At 36.4% G+C, this 17,085-nt stretch overlaps 1 protein-coding gene across 4 annotated transcripts in view; it reads right to left on the bottom strand.

The window, feature by feature from the left end:
* Positions 1-17,085, bottom strand: part of Myo9a (myosin IXA) — a 186,638-nt gene that overhangs the window by 51,282 nt on the left and 118,271 nt on the right. For 2 of the 4 annotated variants that reach the window (XM_029543623.1, XM_029543624.1), the window contains exons 23-26: positions 15,664-15,813; positions 14,138-14,457; positions 11,726-13,324; positions 8,905-8,986 (exon numbers count right to left, since the gene is read on the bottom strand). In XM_029543623.1, coding sequence (XP_029399483.1) covers positions 8,905-8,986; positions 11,726-13,324; positions 14,138-14,457; positions 15,664-15,813 — 2,151 coding nt within the window. Of the gene's footprint in view, positions 1-8,167; positions 8,384-8,904; positions 8,987-11,725; positions 13,325-14,137; positions 14,458-15,663; positions 15,814-17,085 lie in introns of all 4 variants that reach the window. The other 2 variants (XM_029543622.1, XM_021207762.2) reach the window with 2 other exon arrangements.

The raw sequence follows: 17,085 nt of genomic DNA, 5'->3' as shown, positions 1-17,085 counted from the left end.
AAAATAATAATAAAAAAAAAAGAAGAAGAAGGTAGCTTATATCTGCTTCAGCTTGCTGCCTCAAAATATTACTAGTTTCTGTGCTATGACACAGAGAGGGGGGTGGGGAACCCCAGATGAAATTTTAGACTCCTTGAACTGAACACCTGAAGATGAAAGCTCATGGCAATCAAAGTACCTTATGACAAAGTACCAATACTGGAAAGGAGAGAGAGATGCATAATAGAAGAAATCTAGATGTCTAGAAAAGATTTCCTTTTGTATTTGGATTAGTACTAATCAATACTGTATGTGAAAACAACCCAACACCAAGGACAGATCTGAAATGATTAACGGTAAGGTTAGTAGTAATGATGCTGGTACCCAAGAGTCAGGAACTCAACTCTATGCTGCATAGGCCACTATAGTACACAAATGAACTTGCCACAGTAGTCAAAATAATTGCCCTTCAATTGAGTACTGTTTGGGTCTACTGATTTTGAAAGGCCTAAAAGAATCAAACTGTTCCCAGAACAGTTATATTCCAGATCTGGAATATTACCAGAAAACCACAGTATACAGAAAATTAATTAGTAAGGAAAAAAATTCTTCAACTAACCAGAAAAAATTCACAATGTAAACTACATAATTTTAAAAAGAAAAATAAACGATAGGAATATATATTTAACAAGAAGAAAGAAATCAAGCCATTTACATCGACTGAATTGTTCAATTAGAAGGATATTAAAATAGTAAATATAATTGAACTTTACATAGATGAAAAAGGGAAATAGAAAACAAAAATTTATGTAAAAAGGCTCAAACTTCCAGAGATACCACCTCAATATACATTTTAAAAAATAATTCTTCCTTCTACATATTATCTAATTACATCTCTATGAAGTTCTAGAAGAGAGTGAAAGAGGAATTTGAGTAGAAACATGAGGAAATTGTTGGTTTTACAGAAATCTTGACATTTGAAACAGATTTCATAGTTGTATACATATTTCTCAAAGAGCAAACTGTCAAATGAAGATCTGTACATGTCACTGTATGTACTAGACCTCATTTATAAACAGCTAATAAATCAATTATCAAGTCAATAACAATACAATAATACAGTCAATTTTAGAAGGATGAAAGATGTAGCACTTAATGTGTTCTAAAAGGATTTACTCATTATCTATAAACTATGTTCCTCAAAAAAACATTAAAGTCAGATATTAATCTGACTAGATTTACACGGGCATTTATCTCTCGCGTATGTTTGTACACATACTTTTTCCCCCAGGGGAAAAAATGTGAAGGCATTATTTTTGGTTCAAATTCATTGAGACTGCCAATCAGCAGGCTTATTGTTTATCTTTGTTTAGAACACAGAATATACATGTTGGCATAGCTACAAAAAAAATTGAAGATGACTGATTATGGGATACAGATGCTGAAGGTGAGTCAAGATACTGAAAGGAAATCAAGATACTGAAAGGAAATCAAGATACTGAAAGCAAATCAAGATTTCAAAAAGAAAATAAAAAGAGTATAAACCTTACAGATCCTCAGTCCATGAAGTATTAGGCAAGCATGAGAGCATGAAGACCTGAGCTCTAGCCCCAGAACACAAATATTTGATGGTGATGGAGGACCAGGTAATTCGGTAAGGGTATGATGACTGTGCTCCATGGCTCTAGGAGGACCTGGGGAAGCATGAATTTTCTGCTAGGAAATCAGACCAGAGTATAACTATACTTTGAATTGAGAAAGCAATTCTTCTGATATAGGGACTATATATAAGCCTAGCTAAGTATGTTTCTTTCTCTGCAGAAGAAAAAAGAGGAAATGGCCCAGAATGTTGCCATAAATTAAAAAAATTAAATAACTGCCTAGAGATTTCATCAAGGTGGACTCCAACTGGGCCAGTGGCTGCTAATGCAGCAAATCCTTTTGAGAGGGTGGGGCTCTACCACAAAGGCCTTTTACATGGAAATCATATCCACCAAGCCACTGTTGGTGTTGGCCCTAGAAGATGCCTGCATACTCATACTCTTAATCTTTTTGTTTTTTTCATTTTTATTTTTTAATTGCATGTGTATGAGCATAGGTTTGTACATTGGGTGGCAATGTGCCAAATGTTCCTGGATCTGTAGTTAGAGTCAGTGGAGAGTGGCCTGGCATAGGTATTAGGGACTGAACATAGATCCTCTGCAAGATCAGTACAAGAACTACTTCCTAGCTTCATTGTTTTAAGTCAGGATCTCACTATGCAGTCCTTGCTGGCATGGAACACTCTACATAGGGCAGGATGGCCTGGAACTCACAAAGATCCAGCTGCCTCTGCTTCCTGACTGCTAGGGTCAGAGATGTGCACTACTCCTGGTCCCCTCTTTAATTTCTGATATCTGGTAAATGCTATTTTAAATGATGGCACAAGGTTGCAATTAGTAAATTCTAGCAATGTAGAGACTCAACAAGACAAAATAACTCTATATTCCCAAACAAGTAAATTGCTTAGAGGGCGGAAAAAAAGGAAGACTTAAGATATTCAACCTATAAACTCCCCAAGTAGCTTAAATACAGAGGGATGTTCTCAAAAACTATCAAACAAGAATAAAAATAAGAAAACCTAGTAGACAACTGTAAATAAGAGTACATGCAAACTTCAAATTACTTGCAGACACATAGTGAAACATAATCCCAGCATAAACTTTTGCCAAGAATAAAGTCAGTCTAAGGAAACTGTGTAGAAGAACAAAGGGTAAAACTGGCAGTGGCCTTATGATTGACTGAAAGTAAATAGCAGAAAGAAAAGGCCTACCTGAAGCATGAAACACAAAAGAGAAGCTGAACATAGTAGCTCATACCTGAAATCCCAGTTTTTGAAAGGTTAACTCTGAAAAACTGCTGTGAATTTGACCAGCCTTCATTACAGAGTGAAACTTCTGCCTCAGAAAATAAAAGACTTGAAATTGCTAAAGCCATTGCTTCTAGAGGAAAGTAAATTTGTAAAAGGATAAGGAAAATTCTTTTTGGAGACTATATTATAAATATAAAGAGCTCAAAAATCAAGAATCAAAATGTTAAAAGAGAAAGGGGAATAAAACATTGTTAGATCACCAAAAGAGAACAGGCTTTCCATAAAGAAACTGTATTTTGTTACACTGATAGAAGACATTCATAATTTTTTAATCTTATAAACCAACCCAAATTAGAACCAAAATAAGAATCAGAACAATTTAGTCATTACAACCTAGAACAGGTATGTCTGCATTGCATCAGTGGGCACACTCCTTCTCCCACTGGTATTTAAGTCCTTAGGGTGCCCAGCTGGGTAAGACTGCTGATGCTGTATCTACCCCTGCAGCGTGCACAGCACCTGCCAACATTATGAAAGCTAGTTAGCAGGGGGACAGCTTGCTGCTCCATGGGAGAAAGTATATATCTGATACTGTAAATCTGGTCAAGAACCCATGGCTGGGAAGCAGAGGCAAGAGGATCTCTGTGAGTTTAAGGCCAATCTGGTCTAGGAAGCACTATCTATGTAATAAAAACTGTCTCAAAAAAAAAAAAAAAAAAAAAAGGCTGAATTAGAGAAAATAAAGTAAATATACTCATTAAGACAGCAGTTGCCATGGTTCCAGAGTGTCTGAAGACAGCTACTGTGTAATTACATATAATAAATAAATAAATCTTTAAAAAAAAAAAAAAAAAAAAAAAAAAGGCTGAGGTCACAGGTAAATGAAGACCTCACTATTGTTTTTCAAATAAATTAGCAAGGCACTCAACTATATTCTCACTATTTATGTTTATTTCCATAGACAAATGCTATTCTCATCCTTAATCAGAGATGCTTCTCTTTGCAGTGAACAGCAGAGATTAGAGTCCTTGCCACTCAAGAGGCTTAGAATAAATGATAGTTGACAGCTCAACCCTGAACATTTTTACCATCCCATCTAAGGTTCATGAAACATCTAAAAAGGGAGGAGCATAGCATAAGGGGGAGGGCTATAAAACACTCTCTTCAAAGCATGCCACAACTGCAACATGATCTTAAGGTAGCAGGAGTTGCATGCACTGAGCCTGTCAACCACCAGTCTTAGATGGGAGGGGCTCATGAGGCTCAATCCCTCCATCATGAACCACTGGCAACTGATAGGTTGTAAGAAAGAAGCAGTCATTGTTTTTAGTAGTGTACAAAATAGTTCCAAACTTGGGGCTACATGGTTTGTTAAGATCAGTGGGCACAAAACAAAACAAAGTGAATGTAGGAAAGGAGTCTATAAGGAAGAAGGTGGGAACGGAAGTGGAAGAGGGAGGAAGGAGATAAGTAAAGGTAGATACTTTGAATAAACATGTATCAACTATCAAAAAAACAAATGCAATCAATAAAGTAAAATTAACTTGAAAATAACATATAAGGTACCAAAGCGGGAAAGAAAAACACAAAATTTTAATTGGGAAAATAATAAAGGATATAAAAGCAAAAATTGTCAGAGACAAGACAAAGACAAACAAAAGTCACTACAAACAAGAAACAAAATAATAGTAAATATAAAGATAACTTCTCCAAAGACAAAACTAAGACAAGAATTTATATACAGAAAGAGTCTAGTAGGTATAATGGATCACTAATCTAAAATGATCAACTTGAAATCATATCCTACACCTGAAACAAAAGTCTGATCATTCCAAACCAAAAGATCAAATAAATCACAAATAACAGAGAATTAGAATGGCAAAGACAAAAACTACATAAAGATATCTATAAAACAGCATTTTCAAATAGGCATAGCAATGGTGAACTACTGACTTAAAATATAAATCATAGGTATATTAAATACTTTTATTACTTTATGTATATGAAAGTTTTGCTTGTGTGTATGACAATGCATAACTGTAGGATTGCCTGGATAGTTGTAAACTGCCACATAGATACAAGAGCAACCAGTGCTCTTAACCACTGAGCCATTTCTATAGTGCCTAAATCATGGATTTAATGTAGTCAAGATGGTTCCTAGAATATCGAGGCTACGGAAAAAAGTTAGGTAAGTTATCAGTGTTCTAGATTTCCATAACTGAGATATGACTTAAAATAACTGAGCATTTTAAGTCCTTCCTGAGTAACTACTGACTGCTAGTAGAGCTTCATCTAAGCAAATAAATTTGTAGATCAAAGGTAAACAGAAAGGGGGAGGGTGTTTGTCAGAGGGGAAACCAGGAATGGGGATAACATTTGAAATGTAAATAAAGAAAATATCCAATGAAATATAAGCTTTCAAAAAAGTATAAAAGTCACAGCAGTGGATAACTATAACTCTTGCCTACACTCTCCTACAACGTCAATGATTATTAGTTAACCATCTTCAGATGTAGTGATTATTTCAAATTCCCTTTAGGTGATTCATTTGCAGTTGTTTTTAATCCTGTAAGATCAGTGAATTTTAAACTAAAATAGCAGATGGCCATTTCTGCTAAGAACTAATACCATGCTCCCTAGGTTAACAAATATTGGTGATAACACCATTTTGCCCAGGGGGGGAAATCCATTTTTTAGAAATTCATGCGCCCAATAAACTCAAATCCACTTTTGAAAAACAAGCATTTTGAGAATGCAATAATTTTGCCTTATAAACTAAACAGTAAGATTCACCATCACAGTATCAGAGTTAGAATATGACACATTTTCAGAATCATCAGAGAAACACATTTTAAAACCATTTCTTCCCTTCCCTCTATACCCCCACTCCAGTAAATATCTACTAGTTTATTCTACAAAGCAAAGCTTCCTCATGCAAGCATCCACCAGAAACCAGCACCACCACCTGTTCCTAAAATAGGCTAATCAGGATAGTAAGAGAGCTAGAGGTGACCAACACACTGTGCAGGAAAGTGCTCTACAACTACGGGCATGCAGTGACTGTCAAGCAGGTGAACAGAGGCTACACCACCAAAAGGAGCTAAAAGCTCCAAGCAGAAAGCCTAACTTCCTGGTTGATCGCAGCAAGAGTTCCCAGTGTGAATAGGATTCTACCACTGAAAGGACTAAGGATTGTTACACAAGAAACTCTCAGGAACAAAGCAGTAGTTATAAAGTGCTAAGTTCTTCCATAAACAATAAACCTATACAGACTAGATAACATAATTTTTCAGTAAGATTTGTTTGTTACATATAAAATTTTAACTAATACATATATATGTATTATTCACTATATATACATATTCATTATTATAACTCAAATGTAGGGCACCTTCATAACATTACTTAATCCTACTGTCAAGAGATCTGAGCTTTATTTATATACATTAAGAGTATAGATCATTTCCAACTTCTGCAATTTTCAGGTCTATAACTTACTTTGTTTTATCAGGGAGCATGTCCTGCATTTTTTTGGTTTTGTCCTCCACAGAATATCAACATTTTTACTTAAAAACTGAGTCTAGCCTTCCATAAGAGAATACAATCAGAACATTTGAGAAATCTAGAAAAATTCTAACTAGGTCTAAATATAATTGAAACATAACAGTTTAAACCTCAAATAAATAATGACTCAAAGATCATCGTAAGACTCTTCTACAAGTAAAGAGACATCAATGATTAGAGGGCCAATTTATATAGGGAAATACCTATTTCATCAACCACAATTGTTTTAGTTCCTAATAGACTTAGTTTATTAGGGTCTCTATACTGTCATTTCCTAGAACAATCATAGAATAAAGTGTGTGTGTGTGTCTGTGTGTCTTCTTCTATCACTCTTTTTCTCACTATGTAACCTGGATAGCCTGGACTGACAATATGTAGACCAAGGTGGCCTCTGCCACTAAAATGCCAAGTGCTAGGATTAAAGGCACATGTCACAATGCCCGGCTATCTTGTTTTATTGAGACAGAGTCTCTCACTGAATCTGGAGCTTGACCATGTGGTAAAGCTGACTAACCACAGGACTCCTGTAATTCTTCTATCTCTATCTAGCTCTGAGATTAAGGGCTCATACCAGCATGGTTGATTTTACATTGGGTACTAGGAGTCTAAAGTCAGGACCTTGAACAGCAAGCACTTTATCTCCTAAGCAACTATCTTGACCCCAATAATTAAACTCTTTACCCTAAGATAACTGTAAATACATGTAATATGGTGCCCTAATTTTGGTTCAATGAAGTTATATTCTTAGCCAAAATAAGTATAGGTTTTTAAAAACTCAACTAAAATGTTTTAATTTCTGTTTAAAACAAATTCATACTACACATAGCCTATATGGCTGGCTTGGTCCAGGATGACACATTTTGCTCATTAAATTATATGTGCCTGTACTGTGTTAGAGATCATGTACATGCTTGATTCTGTTAGTGTTTTTGAGATAGGGCTTTGCTTTCTAATCTAGCTTGGCCTTCAACTATGTAGCTCATGTTGGTACCAAAATTTGGCAATCCTCCTTCTAAATCCAGCCTTCTAAATGTGTGATCATATCCATCTTAGTCTTTGAGAGACATGGTCTCACTGTATAGTTCAAGCTGGCCTTGACCTTGAGATAACTGTGTTCTACCATGCCCACTTTCATTATACAAAATTCATGTTTCTTTTCTATTACTTACCAGAAAGGAGAAGATAGGAACTTTAAAGCTTCCCCTACCCCTAATTTATAAGTGAATAGTCTTTCAGTTAAAGTATGAGTTTATTTAACAGGTATCTTACTCTATATACTAGGTCAGAAAACTCTGACCAGTAAGTCAAATAAAGCCCATTGCCTAGTTCTGCATATTTATTAAAGTGCCATGCCCATTTCCATCTTATTATCTATGATTGCTTTCACACGGTAGTGTCAAGATTAAGTAGCTTCAAGCAACTAAAACCATGATCTACAAAGTCTAAAATATTTATTATTTGGTACTTTATAAAAATAAAAATTAAAAAACTTATGATTCCTACTCTAGACCTTTAAGGTTAAAGAGTCAACATTTCTACATCAGTGCTAATTTAGATAATCTCAATTTTGCCTAATTTATCATTTGATATATACAATTAAAGTGCCCCTTATTTGAGTTCTATTAAATTAGACTTAGCTTTTGTTGCTGTGTCCTGAGGCTTCTCATGTACAAGCCAGTATATGGAAAAAAGCTGTGAAGGTTAGCTTTAGATTAGCAAAGACTACTCCAAGCAGATGTGCTTGCTGTTTTTTCTTATTGCTGTAAAAATTACCATTTCGGAGTCACTGTGAGAGGCCTGACCCAGGCTGGATACAGGCCCTAGCTCAGAGTGAGAAGCTTGGTCAAGGGAGAGAAGGGGCTCAATAATGTCATCGTTATCATCTTCCTCTGTATCCCCCTCCCCTTCGGCAAAAGTACCTCTAGTCAAGAAATCGGAGCGCGTCCGCGCCATTCGAGCTTTCTTTTTATGGGCCGGTCTGGCAACCTGCTTGACCAAATGATAAAACAAATAACACAACAATGTTTTGTTTTTGTAATTTGGGAGAAGATGCCAATGAAAGAGGGCTCATGAGTGTCTGGAAACTTCCCTCCACCCCACCATGCCCTATGCCCTGTCTACTAGCAGAAGTAACAGGGAGGACCAAAAAGAACCCATATTCATTACTGTGAACAACAGATAAGGATCCAAGTTAAGTCTACACTATTCTTCTCCATAGTGAACTAGGTTACCCTTCAGTACCACAGGTCACACCAAAATCACCTGAACAAACTGTTCTTTTTTGCCTTAGCAACTACTGTCTTGTAATATAATTTGTACTTTTAAGGTACCATTCTTGACTAGTACGCACCTTCCTAATTATATAGCCTACAGCTTGCTTTCGAATAAATAAATAAATAAATAAATAAATAAATAGGTGGGTAGATGTGATGTTCTACCTATAAAAATAATAAATTCCAAAATAATGTGCAGTTATTCTAATTAAAAGATAAATAAGATCCAATACTTACCTCTTGTTGCCCCGACCCTGCTAACTTAGGTTTCCAAGCTGGCTCATCTTGTTTGTGGACTTGAGGATTTCCACTGTGTGTACTTTAAATAAAATAAATAAGATTGTGTTTCAATTCCTAGTAGATATTCCTAAAGTATAGCATGAATTATAATTGTTTGTCTTTGTTTTTTGAGACAGTGTCTCACTATGTAGCCCTGGTTATCTCAGAAATCACCAAGTAGTTCTAGCCTTGGGCTCACATCTGCCCGCCTCTGCATACTGAGTGTTGTGCCACCACACCCTGCTATGAATTATAATTTAAAAGGACAGTACAAGTCAAAGAAATCTATCAAACTCTATAAATAATTCCAAATCTTAGTCAATCCAGAATCTCATTTATTATATTTATTCTCATATCATGTATATGTAAGTAAATAGTTGCACATGGCTGCACTATCCTGTGGAAGCCAGAGGACAACACTGGATGCCCTGCTGTGTTATTATCTGCCTGTCTCCATTAGATAGGATCTCTCACTGAACCGAGTGTACTTTTTTCTTTATTCTTTTTTTATTTTTTTATTTTTTATTATTTGGCTAAGATGACTGGCCAGAAATCTCCAGCAATGTTCCTGTCTTCACTGGCCACAGAACTAGGGTTACATATGTGTGCAGTCACACTCAGCTTTAATATGGGTGCTGGAGATCCAAACTCCAGTCTTTATGCTCGTATAACAAGTGTTCTTAGCCACTGAGCCACCTCCCAAGTCCCCAGATTGATTTTTCGTATCCAATTAATAGTATAATCAAGAATCTACACGCAAGATGAATTCATAGAGGATCCTATGATAATCACTGGATATATTCCATTATGGTGGCATACATTTCAGAAAGGTAGCAGCAAAATTAGATGAGAACAAAAGTCAAGGGGTTGGAGGAATGGCTCAGTGGTTAAGAGCACTGTCTGCTCTTCCAGAAGACTCAGGTTCAAATCCCAACACCCACATGGCAGCTCACAACTGTCAGTAACTTCACAATCTGACACCCTCACATAGACCCACATGCAGACAAGACACTAATGTAAAGAATAGGAAAATAAATAATTTTTAAAAAAGAACCAAAGTCAATTCAATAATAAGAAAATAAAAATTCTAAATCCCTTCCATCTTTAGGATTCTTGTCTTAAATAGGCTTTTCACATAATTATAAAATATGATAGTAACTAAGATCTTGTTTTACTTTGGGATGTTCCTATTGGTTAGGAAAAAAAAAATACTTTCTGAACTCTTCTATGTTACTAACCACTATCTTACCTTTAAAATTTGAGGCTAATACTAACAATGGCAGAATAAGAATTGTTAGTAGGCAAAATGAAGTATGCTCCAAACAATACAAATACTTTAATATTGGGTTGTGAAAGTTTGGGGTTTTTTTTTTTTTGTTTTTTGGTTTTTGTTTTTTTCGAGACAGGGTTTCTCTGTATAGCCCTGGCTGTCCTGGAACTCACTCTGTAGACCAGGCTAGCCTCGAACTCAGAAATCCACCTGCCTCAGCCTCCCAAGTACTGGGATTAAAGGCACGCGCCACCACGCCCGGCTCTGGGTTGTGAAAGTTTAATTTTGTTTAAAAAAAAAAAAAAGAGTGGCAAGACTATTTTACCAATAAATTTCTATATAGAAATAGAATCTGGTGAAAATTTGAGCAGTACCTAGATTTTCATGGCACTAATTAATTTAGTATTATGAGTTTTAAAATTCATTCTTAGACTTCAGACTCCTTAGGAGTTATGACTTAACTACTAGCATCAGACTAGTTTAAAACATACAAAAATATATAACACTAGCTGATAAGTTAATTGCTTTCCATTAGAAATCTTTTACTTAACTCTCATAAATGAAGTCTGGGGAGATGACTCAGTGAGTGCCAGCTGTGTAAGTCTGGTACTTGCTTGATAGACATGCATGATGTCCCAGGTTTGATCCCAAACATCAGAATTTAAAACAACCTAAACCAGAAAGCAGCTTCTCATGACCTCTATGAGTTAAAATGCTTCTGTGGCTAATTATAAAAACTAAAAAGAATTCCCACTTACAACAGATGCATAAAACACTTCAACTCTTGGAAATTAAGTCAGATTTGGGCATGGTGGCACATGCCTTTGGTTGACAGAGACAGGCAGATCCCTATGAGTTCAAGATCAGCCTGTTCCACATAGCAAATTCCAGGCCAGCGAGGGCTACATGGCAAGACCCTGTCCCAAAAATACAAAAACAAAAAAATCATAAAGTAGAAGATAGTTGTCAGCAACTGAAGGGGGAAAAAGAAGAGCTGTTTAGTGAGTAAATTTCAGCACTACAAGATGAAAAAGACATGCTGTATAACAACTTATATAACAACTACTACTATATCATACACTTAAAATTTATGATACTAAGCTTTATATGTAATTATCATACAAAAACCAAAGACATTAATGAAGACCATAAATGGACCAACAGCTGTGAGAAAACATGCTAAGTTCTGAAAAGCCTCACAATAATCAGTTTGGATCATTATACTTCATAGCCCTACAGCAACCAGAATATGTTGAATGCCTGGTACACTTATAAGCACAACATTGCCTTTTACAAATGATTTTTCAATTAATAAGGAAGAATACCAAAAAAAAAAAAATGTGTTATCTACATCCAAGGATTCCTAGGATATAATTATCTACACTTTACACAGAGGGGAAAAACTCAAATTAGAGCAGCATTCATGTACACAGAACAGAAAACAAACCACTTCAACAAACTAATGTGAGAAATTCCCCACTTAACATATAAAATACCAATTTCACTTACAGGGGAGTAATAATATTGTCTTTTGGTGTGAAGAAAATGGCTCTTGAACTTCCCTCTCTGGAAGGGTCATCAGATCTGTGGCTGTAAGAGTGTGTTGACTTAAAGTGTTCTCTTTCTGTACTGCGATTATTAGAGAGTTTATAGGCAGCATCATGTTGGGTGCCCGTTCTTTCTGTCTTCGATAATTCCTTGACAGTTCTAGATTGGCATGGGCTTCCTGTTTTTTCAAAGAACAGGGTGACAGGTCGGTCTTTAGGGGGTAAATGAATGGAGGGACTGTCTTTTGTGGCAAGAGCTGCATCTCTTTTAGTGACTGCTGATGGGGAACCTAATACACCAGCTTCTCCTTTACTTGGAGTATTTTGGATATACAGAGAACATGGCCTCTCTACTTTTTGTCTTGGCTGATAAAAGGATGGTGCCAAAACAGAGGCCTCAGTTCGTGACGGTTCAATTGTCTTGAAGGCCTTACGCTCCTTCTCTAAAATATCTGTCTGCTGACGAATCTGTTCCATCATTTCTTTTTCATTCTGCTGTTGTAACTGTTTTTGCCTTTTCTCTTTTTCAATATTCAGCTTTTCTAACTTCTTAAGCACAGTACATGAAGAATCCGTACTCAAAGGACTCATCTGATCCCCTGAAAACTGACACTTCCTGCCTTCTCTGTTAATATCCTGAGTAAGAGTCGTCTTCAGAATGGTTTCTCTTTCTGGTAGTTTGTTTCTTTGGATACTTGTGTCTAGTTGGGAACTTGTTTTCAGAGCTTCTTGATGAGGAATATAAAAAAATGTAGGCAGACTGCTTGAAACAAAAGAGTCTCTCAGCTGGGGGTTACGGGAGATAGGTTCAGCACTACAGACGAGCTTTTCCTTTGCAGTCCCATTCTCCAAATGCTCTGAGTCAGAGGATGCTCCTTTTCCAGCTAATGTAGAGCTTGTCTCATTTGAGGCACTGAGGGCATTATCTTGTGATTTTGGATTAGTAAATGTATTGGGTGATGAAATTTTCAATTCTCCCTCATCTAAAATGAGGGACTCTGGTTTGCTCTTTTGGTTCTCTTCACAGGTCAAAAGTTCTAAGCTCCCTTGAGAGCTCTCACTATCAGGTGTACCCTGTGGAGATTGAAGGCCTTCAGGCATCAATTCTGTAGACCATCTACGTTCCTCTGAAGGAGACATGCCACCAAGAGAACGGACTTTCAGTAATTCTAAGCTAAATATAGCTTGTTCTAATTCTCTCATTCTCCGACTTTCTCTTTTGGCCCGACCTACTTTTTTCTGATGTAGATCCTCCAAGGACTTGGGCCTCTGTCTTACAATCACATCTCCCTGTAAGTCAGTACCACTTTGGCTTCTGCCTCTCTCCTGTTGCTTGTCTGGAGACTCCTTTGAGAAGTCCATTGAACTCTCATGGCTAATTCGATTACTCTCTATCACAGATTTACATTCTTCTATGGCTTTCACTCTGTTGGCAAAGGAGCGATCCTCCCACTCAGAAGGGTCTGAACCCTGGATTTCTAGAGGTCCACATGCCTTGACATGCACCAGTCCATGCTCTAGTTTTGCTTCTCTCAGCTTTTCCTCTTTTAAAGCGTTACATCTATACAAAAATAGATAAAATGGGTTATAGACAGCTCTTGGCTACCAATAAAGACAATTAAATTTGCTATATATTTTTTAATAGAAATACTTTTTGGAGGTAGAGCCTTGCTATCCTTAACTATGTTCAAAGCTGGCATTAAACTTCAGGCTCAAGTAATCTTCCTGCCTAGATCCCTTATTTAGGTAGGACTAGTATGCACCTCTGTACTCATGAATATATTTCTAAAACTAATTTGATTGTAATTGTTCTAATTATCCTCTTCTTTTTTTTTTAATTTTTTCTTTTTTAAACTTATTTTATTAGATATTTTCTTTATTTACATTTCAAATGCTATCCCGAATGTCCCCTATACCCTCCCCCACCCTGCTCCCCTGCCCACCCACTCCCACTTCTTGGCCCTTGATTATCCTCTTCTTTTATGAATAGTTCCTAACTGAATAGCCTAGACAAAATGTTAACTGTACTAAAAATCCATTAATATCATCAATTTAATACAGTACAATAGAGATCAATGTTCTTAAGGTTTAAAAAAAAAGTTGACTATTGCCAAATTTATATGATTAAACCAAATGTACAAGTTTATTCTTAGCAGTTATGACCATAACTGCTAAGGTCATAGAGGTTTCCAATCTGATTTAATTCAATAAATGTTTATTTAATTTTGCTAAAGCACAAAAATACAGGTTAGAACTGGTAGAGTTTTACCACAGTCTAGTGATAAAAACATAATAATAAAAGTATTAAAGCAGAGGTTTAAACAAAGGAACTATGAAATCAGAAGGAACAACTGCTTCATTAAAATAAGATTACCTTTGCCGTGCTCGGAATCCTCTATATATTGACTGTAACAGGATAATTTTATTTCTTTGTTCTTCGTACTTCTTCCTTTGCCTGTAGCCCCTCCATCTTGACTGTATGCAGGTAGCAGCCCTGTGCCTAAACCTATAGACTTCCCTCCATCTCTGCTGGATAATGACAGCTGCAGCTCGTAACTCCAAGTACCGTTGCCTCTCCAAGTGAGCACGCCAGGATGCCTGAAGAAGGGAAGCTGCACTAGCCATTATGAAAGCATCTTTCTCCACAGCCGCATTTCTGACTTGCTTCTGATTTAGGTAATTCCTCCAAAATCGCTAAGGGAAAAGAAAAGAGAAAATGGCTGTCATATTACCACTCGTTACATAGAAAAAGTAAAACAGGCTAAATTTCTACATCTACACTTTAAGTATATGTAGCTAACTTGTTGGTGGTTAAAAATAACAACAGCTCTTTCTATGCTGCTACTGAGTTGTGTTGATGCTTTGGTTGGTCCAGGTTTGGTCTCACCTATAACCTGCTGCTGTGCCCAAACAAAGCACTGCTACTGTAGGTGTACTGGAACATAATACTACTTTATAGGAGGTGCGAAAGATCACCTATTCTAAGACCAAAATGCCTTAACAGATAGGATCCACAGAATTGCCAAAGCCTTAAGCAAGTGCCATGCCCATCTTTGTGGACTTGCAGCCAACTGATGAACCTTCCTGCCATGTTAATGGAGACCCTTTATGGTATGCATTAATCAACCTTACTAAAGCTGATGACAATAAGAAAGTAAGAGAATGGAAAGGCCTCTGCAAAAATTCATCAAGGGAAAAATTCCATAAAGAAGCAGTTGAGAATTATGGCAAAACAAAAGCAAAACAAGACCCACATGTCAGACTACTTATCCAAGGACACCTCAAATGTAAGATTATAAGTAAAAACTTGGCTCTTTAGAAAACAAAAGCCTATGGGAGTCCCATAAGGGATGGGGCATAAAGATTGGAGAAGTCAAAGAGATCAAGAACACCACAAAAACATAGTCTACAGAATCCAACTGACCAGGACTCAAGTGGGCTCACAGTATGGGTCTGACCTAAGTGCTCTGTATGTATGTTATGGTTGTGTAGCTCAGTGCTCTTGTGAGATTCCTAACAGGGGGAGCAGGGACAGTCTCTGACTCTTTTCCTCCTACTGGGATGCCTCATCCAGCTGTGAGTGAGAATATATACCTGGCCCTATTTATAGCTTGTAATGCCATATTTGGTTGATGTCCCTACATGGCCACTCTTATCTGAGGGGAGGTTAAGAGCGGAGGTAGGTGAATCCGGGAGAAAAGGGTGGTAGGGGAGGGAAGGGAAACTGCAGTTGGGATGTAATATATGAGAGAAGAATAAATAAAAAGGAAAAAAAAATAAGCATGATTTATTCTCATCACTAAAGTTTCATTATTAATGTTTCACAGTAAAATGGTTCTGGTTAATAAATGAAGGTGAAACAAAGTCACTTTGATATAGAGAATCCCTTTCTCCTCCTACCTGAATAATAATAGATGCCTGTCTCAAATGAAGGAACTGCTGCCTAGAGAGTAAGACCCTGAACCACCGTTGCAAGAGTACGATTCTGCGAAGCACTTCCTGATGAAGCAGATCTTGTAAGTGCTGTCGTTCATGCTCCTTTAGGAAAACCTATTAAGAAGTAAGATAGACAAGGAATAAAGCTTAAGAAAAAATGAAAATTATTCATGCATTATTATTTCTGTGGTAAGCTTTCAGAGAACACATATAATGTCAAAAATGCAAACAAAGTGCTGATAAATGGTTCTATCCCCTGGACTGAAGTAACTATTCTCAAACTGAAAAAAAAAAAAAAAAAAAGATAATTGTACATGAGAGAAGAAATGAGAAAGTGAGAAAAGCACCAAGCACTGTCAAATCATTATGCTACATTACTGCCTCTCATATGGAAAAAAATATTACTGTAAAAGATCAGGATACCACTGGATAGTGTGTCACAATTTTTGGAAATGTTGGATTAAGGGGAAAACTAAAAGCCACAGATCTTAAACAGTGATTATAGCCTGAAGGAACCAACGATAGATAACCATCTACTTGAAGTCTAGTGTACATTAAAGGCTTCGTACTCCCCAGAGCCAGAAGCAGGTATATACAAAGTATAAAGTAGACAAATCTCTTTGAAACAGAAGTACAGTTCATCTTTAGGAGCAGTCAGATATTATATAACAGGAATTAAAGAGTAAACTACTAAGAACTGGAGATAGACGATCTTACCTGAGCAATATGAGAAGTTAAAAAAACTAAAACCACTCAATGATTAATCTTCACAAAGTACTGTTAGATATTATGAAGCTACAGTATGGAAGTGGGGGTTATGGTGTCTTATGTTTTGTGACAAATGCTCATATAGCTCAAGCTGGCCTTAAATTTCTATGCAGCGAAGAAGGGTCATGAATAAGTGATTTTCCTGATACTGCTATCTAGTATTTAGATGGCAGGTATGCAGTACTGTTGCCCCAACAATAAGTAAGGAGGAGCAGACAGTGCAAGTAAGGAAGATATATAAATTTAATCCATTGGGATTATAACTGAACACGAGGTCAATATAAAGGAAGCACCAGGGAGGGTATAGGGGACTTTCGGGGTAGCATTTGAAATGTAAATGAAGAAAATATCTAATAAAAAATTGTTTAAAAAAATTGGAAAACTCAAAAAAAGAAAGCACCATATTTAAGTAATTTTAATAAATGGGTAGAATAAATTAAATAAAATGACTAAAATAGAGCAAAACCAGCAGTTTAATATTGTCAAAGTAATACAGAGAAAAGGAGTTAAGGAGCAAAAAACAAAAAAGGGCATCAGAATAGAAAAACAGGCTGGAATATGAGATTCATTCCTAAGGGGGGAAAAAAAAAGTCAAAGAAGTTTTTTTTTTTTTTTTTT

This window comes from Mus pahari, chromosome 10 (assembly GCF_900095145.1).
Source record: "Mus pahari chromosome 10, PAHARI_EIJ_v1.1, whole genome shotgun sequence".
Taxonomy (NCBI): Eukaryota; Metazoa; Chordata; class Mammalia; order Rodentia; family Muridae; genus Mus; species Mus pahari.
The sequence above is the reverse complement of the archived record's forward strand: the minus strand, read 5'-3'. Positions and strand labels throughout refer to the sequence as shown.